The following is a 7,464-nucleotide window of genomic DNA, read 5'->3' on the forward strand; positions in this document are numbered from 1 at the left end:
AAATCTGGGTAAAGAGTATATAGAAGTTTTCTCTTCTTGCAACTTTTCTCTAGGTTTGAAATTATTTTTTATAAAAAAAATAACTCTATGATGGTAAAGTTGAAATTCCTGGTTAAAGATTCATTGAGGGGAGAGGGAACAAAAACTAAGTACATCCAGTAACATATGCACTAGCATTTAATTGTCTGAGTCAGTGTTTACTAACTAGCCACTAATAGAAATGACTGATTATACGACTACTGTATTTCCTCCAAACTGACTTGAGTTTAAACACAGCTGCAAATTAAAAATTCTCAAATAGCCAGATCCCATGCAACTATTAGGGGTGTGTGCTCTCTGCCTCTAATTGCATATTTAAAACAAAACAAAACAGGGGCTTAGTCGGTTGAGTGTCTGGCTTTGGCTCAGGTTATGATCTCACGGTTCGTGGGTTCGAGCCCCACGTCAGGCTCTGTGCTGACAGCTAGCTCAGAGCTTGGAGCCTGCTTCAGATTCTGTGTCTCCCTCTCTCTCTGACCCTCCTCTGCTCATGCACGCGAGCTCTCTCTCTCTCTCAAAAATAAACAAAACGTTAAAAACTTAAATAAAAGAAAACAGGGCAATAATCATTGCTGACATGATCTCAGGTATTACACGTGGCCCTGGTTTTACCCGTTTCCTCTACTTGCCCACTGGCAGCAGTAGGTCTCTAGTATTTCTTATCACTCAGGGATGGTGCCAAGGAAGAGTTTGAGCTATTCTCGTTTTCTCCAGGACCTTGGCCAGCAAACTGATACCAAGCCCTAATGCAGCCATTTGGAATTCAGTCCTTTCCCGTATTTCCACTCAACTGCCAAATTAGTCTCTGACCCCTCTCCAGGGCCCCAATTCAGAAAACCAAGTAAGGGTAGCTCTCTATAATCCTCACCTCACAAATCTGGGTCCCAAAGAAACAGAAGGTTTTCAGACCCTGCTCTTGCAAAGAAGAGTTTCATGCCTTGGCCTATCTGCTCATCTCAAATGCTCAGATCCATATTTAATTACTCTCACCCAGTCAACTCCAAAGCACATTCAGCAAATTTCAAGTAAAATATCCTAGTTGTCAGTTCTCCAAACATGTCTGACAAAAACTAAAACTCTTGCTGAAGTATTTTTCCCATGAAAAAGATTTAATTAAATTTAATTAATAAAGAATGATTCTTTTAACTGGTGATTGACAGATTAATGCCTATGCAAGACTGGCTATGTTTCTGCGGTATCATCTTTTTGCCCCATGGATCTTCCTTAGGGCTCTTTATCTAAGCTCTCTTTTCCCTTCCTGTGATATCAATGACACTTGTGTATTGATGTCTCAAAAATATCTCCAGAAAGATTTCCTCTTGAGACTCTAGGCTCTGTCTCTAATTGCTTTTCTGACAACTTCAGCAATTGGAAGCATTTGGAGATAGGAGTCGAGTCTCAAGAAGGAAATCTGTCTGGAGACAGAGATTTTTGAGACATCGACACTTAAGTAGTATACCTACAATTCACTGTGTCCCAGATACATCATTAGCTTCCTGTTCTTACCAACATCTCATGTAGGCACCACTTTCTACCAGATGGCCCAAATTAACCCACTCCATATCCACTCTTCACACAACAATGGGAGAGAGCTTTTATAAACTTCAATCATGACTATATTTTTCCTTGCTTTAAATGTGGCTCTCCAATAAAGTCCAAACTTTTTTTAATGTTTTTTTTTATATTTTATTTTTTTATTTGAGAGAGAGAGAGTGAGACAGCATGAGCAGGGGAGGGTCAGAGAGAGAGGGAGACACAGAATCTGAAGTAGGCTCCGAGCTCTGAGCTAGCTGTCAGCACAGAGCCTGACATGGAGCTTGAACCCACGAACTGTGAGATCATGACCTGAGCTGAAGATGGACGCTCCCGGCTGAGCCACCAAGGCACCCCAAGTCCAAACTTCTTAACATAACCTTTTATGAATGGCCTCATCCTTACCTCTCTGAAGATCTTTATTATTTCTTACCTTTCTTTGCATTCTAGCTTCCAACCATACTCTGCTTAATTTCGCAAGATATAAAATGTTTTTCTCCATCTCTAGATACATATTATTTTCACTGTCTACAAGGTTCTCACTTGAACTTCACCTGGCTGATTCCTTTAGGATCACATGTCTCAGGAAACTCTTGGGAAAAGCTCTCGAGTCCAGTCACGCTGGCCTCTTCCACCAACATGCACTCCAGCCTCAGACTTTGCAATGCTATTCCTTCTGCTTAGAATGGTCTCCCTTGAGATAATTTAATTCACTTGCCCCAGAAGCTCTTCATTGACCACCATATTTTAAATTGCATCCTTTACCTTGACAGTCTCAATTCCCTTTGTAGCTTGATTTTTCTCTACAGCACTATATCTGGCACACTACACATTGTGGTTTTTTTTAAATTTTTTTACTTATTTTTGAGAGACAGAGAGAAACAGTGCAAGCAGGGGTCAGAGATAGAGGGAGACACAGAATCTGAAGACAGGCTCCAGGCTCTGAGCTAGCTGTCAGCACAGAGCCTGATGCGAGGCTCGAACCCACGAATGTGAGATCATGACATGAGCCGAAGTCAGAGGCTTAACCGACTGAGCCACCCAGGCGCCCCACTACACATTATATTTATTTGCTTCCTTGTCTGTCTCCCCCACTAGAATGTAAGCTCCACGAAGAGAAGCTTCGTGTCTGCTTGCTCACTATACTAGACCAGCACATTAGGAATAATACATACATAGAACATAGTAGATGTATAGTAAAACTGTTTTTACTAAATAAATGAAAGATGAAATACATTTTCTGGCTATCCCCCCCCCACAAATATAGGTATAGGCTCCATCATCATTTCATTTTAGAAGTAGAATAACTTTGTACAGCCTATGAAATGCAGTATTCTAAGGAAAGCACAGTTTGAGAACCTCAGGTCCCTGAGATCATATTATTTAACAAAGGAATGTTACAAAATAAAATATTTACCTGGAAAATAAAAGCCATTTTCATCACATCTTGCAATAACTTTTTGGCCTTTGAGGGGATCCAATTTTTTTGATTTGATTTTCTTTGTTGGACTTCCCAGAGATACCTGTTGCTAAAAAATATAAAACATTAATAATTGATTTAAAGAGTCAACAAAGACAGTGAAAACCACAGATACAGGGTAGTCTGGGATTCTCTACTGAGAATTGCACTATCAAAAACTACAGAACATACATATACTTTGTATAATCACTCTGGAGTACTTCCTGTTCTGTTATTGGGAATAGGATTTTAAAGTTGAACTGACGGGGCACCTGGGGGGCTCAGTCAGTTAAGTTTCCAACTTCAGCTCAGGTCACGATCTCACAACTTGTGAATGTGAGCCCCACATCAGGCTCTGTGCTGACAGCTCAGAGTCTGGAGCCTGCTTAGTATTCTGTGTCTCCCTCTCTCTGCCCTTCCCCTGCTCCTACTCTGTTTCTGTCTCTCAAAAATAAACAAACATTAAAAATATTGAATGATAAAGTAAACTTGAACTGATATATGGGAACCACTGTCCATAAGAAGTGAGAGAGAATTTGCAGCCTAAACCTAATCAAAATGTTAACACACAAAAAAAGTCAACCTTTTCCAGAGAATTTAAACAGGATCCATGGTCTTAAAACATACTATTCAGTATATCTGGATACAATCCAAAATACAACATACTTTTATTTATTTATTTATTTTAACACTTATTTTTGAGAGACAGAGACAGACAGAGCACACGTGGGAGAGGGGGAGAGAGAGAGGGGGACACAGAATCCGAAGCAGGTTCCAGGCTCCGAGCTGTCAGCACAGAGCTTGATGTGGGCTAGAAACCACAAACTGTTGGATCATGACCTGAGCCGAAGTCAGGTGTTCCTACAACAGACTTCTAAAAAGCAAGCAGGGGCATCTGGGTGGCTCAGTCAGTTAAGCATCTGACTTCAGCTGAGGTCATGATTTCAGTCTGCAAGTTTGAGCCCAGAATCATGCTCTGTGCTGACAGCTTAGATCCTGGAGCCTGATTCGGATTCTGTGTCCTCCTTTCTCTCTGCCCCTCTGTCACTTGCGCTCTGTCTCTCTCTCTCTCTGTCTCTCTCAAAAATAAGATAAAAACATAACAAAAAAAACTTTTAAGAAGCAAATAAGACTGATTTTCAAGTTAAAAGGTGATCAATAGATCATAAAATGGAGATGATCCAGGTGTTAGAATAATCAGATAAAGACTTTAAATCAATTATAACCACAGTCCATGAGGTTGAACTCTTAAAATGAATAGGAAGGTAGTAATTTTGAGCAGAGAAATAGAAGCTATGTAAAAAAATGAAAATTTTAGGAATAAAAAAATATCTGGAAGGGCTCAATAGCAGAATTGATATGACAAAAGAAACTTGAAGATGAATCAACAAAAGTTATCTAATCTGAAGAACATAGAGGAAGAAGACTTTCACTATTTATTTAGAAAAAATATTTTTTAAAACGAGCAACAGTTTTCCTGTTCAGATAACTCCTTCTAAGCCCAGCTCACTTATAATCTCTCTGGGAAGACTTTACCCAGGCAACTTCAGAAAAATCAAAGAAAAGAACCGCTCTGTAATTTTCAGATGGTACTGTATGAGTCAAGGGTTGAAGTGAATGTCATGCTGTGTCCACTACACGAAAAAATCATTTTGATTTGTAGAGTCCTACTCTAAAGTCCTGTTTTCTGTGCTTGTTGACTGATCATTAGTAGATGGACCCAAACCCCACTACCCTCCATTCCTCCAAACTCCAAAGTCACCATTACATCAACCAGAACAGTCATTATGTTTTATTCCCAACAAATTTCAGAACCAGTGCTCTTATAAAATAAATTTTAAATAGATTAAAAAACAAGATTAAAAAAAGACATACAGCATTTGAATTTCTAGGTAAGATCTATATAATCATTCTGGAAGGCAAATAGCAAATTGGGAAAGAAGACTTGAAGTGCTAACAGACTAGTGGGTTTACCATTTTCTTCCTCTGGTATTTCACGGCCTGATCACAAGGCAGTGGTACCAGGGTGCAGACAGAGGGCTCTAGGAGAAGACTCGTAATTCTGGCTTAAAGGGAAAAGGAACTCCTAGCACTCACAAAAATTACAGAAATCCCCCTCTCTTCCTCTCAGCCCCTAGTCTGCAAGCAGCCCTTGTGGTAGGAGCATCAATGTTGGCAGTGTGAGCCCAAAGGAGCTAAATCTCTGAAGGAGGGGAATCTCGTCTGGTTAGGAGCACTATGGTTCCAAGAGTGTGAGGTGAACCCCCAGTGTTCTCTCTCTTGCTCTTTCTCTGGCCCCTGTTTGGCCCCAGATGGCTGGAGGACTGGAAAGAGGAACACCAGGAAACCAGAAATTACTGAGAAGATCACATATATTACAAGAGGGAAGGCCAAGTGTTACCCCAATTCCAAACCAAAGATACCACAAGACAAGGAAACTATGACCCTGTATACTCCTCACCAATGTAGATGTAAAAAAATCTGTAAGAAACTATTTGCAAATAAATCCAGCAGCATACAAAAAGGATTATACATTATGACCAAATATCTTAGGAATACAAATCTGTTTCAAGGCCCACAAATCAATTAATGTGATACACCATATTAACAGAATAAAGGACAAAGCCATAGTTAAATGCATAGAGAAAGGGTACATGACAAAACCCAACACCTTTCATGATGAAGACTCCTAACAAACTAGGAACAGAAGGGAACTTCCTCAACTTGGTGAAAATCATCTATGAAAAGCTTATAGCAAACATGATCCATACTGATGAAAGCCCTTAAGATCAGACACAAGGCAAGATGCTCTGCCCCTCCTACACACTATACTTGAGGTTCTGGCCAGTGCAATCAGGGCAAGGAAATAATAAAGGCATCCAGGTTGGAAAGGAATAAATAAAACTGTCTTCATTCATGAATGCTATGATCTTCTATGTGGCAAACTCTAAGGAATTCACCCAGTTACTACCAGAATTAATTAACAAGTTCAGCAGGATGTCATGATACAATTTAGAGCTACAAAAACAAATCAATTGTATCTCCATGTATTAGCTATGAATAATCTTAAAATAAAGCTAAGAAAAGAAATGCAAGGGGCACTTGGTGGCTCAGTTGGTTAAACATCCAACTTCAGCTCAAGTCATGATCTCGCAGTTCATGAGTTTGAGCCCTGTGTTGGGCTCTGTGCTGACAGCTCAGACACTGGAGCCTGATTCTGATTCTGTGTCTCCCTCTCTGCCCCTGCTCGCACTTGTCTCTCTTGCAAAAATAAATAAACATCTAAAAACATTTAAAAAAAAAAGAGTTCCATTTATAACAGCATCAGAAAGAACAGAATATTTAGGAATAAACGTCAACATAAGTGAGAGAACTACACAATGAAAACTAGGAAACAGAGCTGAGAGAAATGAAAGATCTTACAAGTGCAGTGACATACCATGTTTATGGATTGGAAAATTTGATACAATTAAGACAGCTAGGGGCGCCTGGGTGGCTCAGTCGGTTAAGCGTCCAGCTTCAGCTCAGTCGGTTAAGCGTCAGATCTCACATTCGTGAGTTCGAGCCCCGCGTCGGGCTCTGTGCAGACAGCTAGCTCAGCCTGGAGCCTGCTTCCAGTTCTGTGTCTCCTTCTCTCTCTGCCCCTCCCCCTCTCATGCTCTGTCTCTCTCTGTATCAAAAATAAATAAAACATTAAAAAAAAAGACAGCTATTTTTCCCAAACTGATCTCTAGATCCAACATAATTCACATCAAAATCTCACTAAGTTTTTTGTTTCATGGGGTTTTTTTTTTTGCAGAAATTGAGATACTGAAACCAGAAGTGCCAAAATAATTTGGAAAAAGAACAAATCTGTAGGACCTACACTTGATTTCCACACTTATTATCAAAAAGTGTAATCAAGAAAGTGTAGTACTGACAGGTGGATAGTCCTATGGCCAAAGGAATAGTATTGAGAATCCAGAGACAAATCTCTACATTTGTGGTCAATTGATTTTCAGCACTTTGGGAAAATTTTTTTGCAATTTCTTTAAAAATTAAACATAGCGGCTGCACCAGTTTACATTCCCACCAACAGTGTAGGAGGGTGCCCGTATCTCCACACCCTCGCCAGCATCTATAGTCTTTTGATTTGTTCATTTTAGCGACTCTGACTGGTGTGAGGTGGTATCTCAGTGTGGTTTTGATTTGAATTTCCCTGATGATGAGTGACACTGAGCATCGTTTCATGTGACTGTTGGCCATCTGGATGTCCTCTTTGGAGAAGTGTCTATTCAGGTCTTCTGCCCATTTCTTCACTGGATCATTCATTTTTCGTGTATGGAGTTTAGTGAGCTCCTTGTATATTTTGGATACTAGCCCTTTATCTGATATGCCATTTGCCACTATCTTTTCCCATTCTGTTGGTTGCCTATTAGTTTTTTTGATTGTTT

At 39.9% G+C, this 7,464-nt stretch overlaps 1 protein-coding gene across 10 annotated transcripts in view; it reads right to left on the reverse strand.

Annotated features, from left to right (window-relative positions):
- The window catches only part of VWA3B (von Willebrand factor A domain containing 3B), a 201,411-nt gene that overhangs the window by 20,497 nt on the left and 173,450 nt on the right, over window positions 1-7,464 (reverse strand). For 9 of the 10 annotated variants that reach the window (XM_029937205.1, XM_029937213.1, XM_029937211.1 and 6 more), the window contains one exon: window positions 2,990-3,101. In XM_029937205.1, coding sequence (XP_029793065.1) covers window positions 2,990-3,101 — 112 coding nt within the window. The remainder of the gene's footprint in view (window positions 1-2,989; window positions 3,102-7,464) is intronic. The other variant, XM_029937206.1, reaches the window with a different exon arrangement.

Source organism: Suricata suricatta, chromosome 4 (assembly GCF_006229205.1).
Source record: "Suricata suricatta isolate VVHF042 chromosome 4, meerkat_22Aug2017_6uvM2_HiC, whole genome shotgun sequence".
NCBI classification, from domain to species: Eukaryota; Metazoa; Chordata; class Mammalia; order Carnivora; family Herpestidae; genus Suricata; species Suricata suricatta.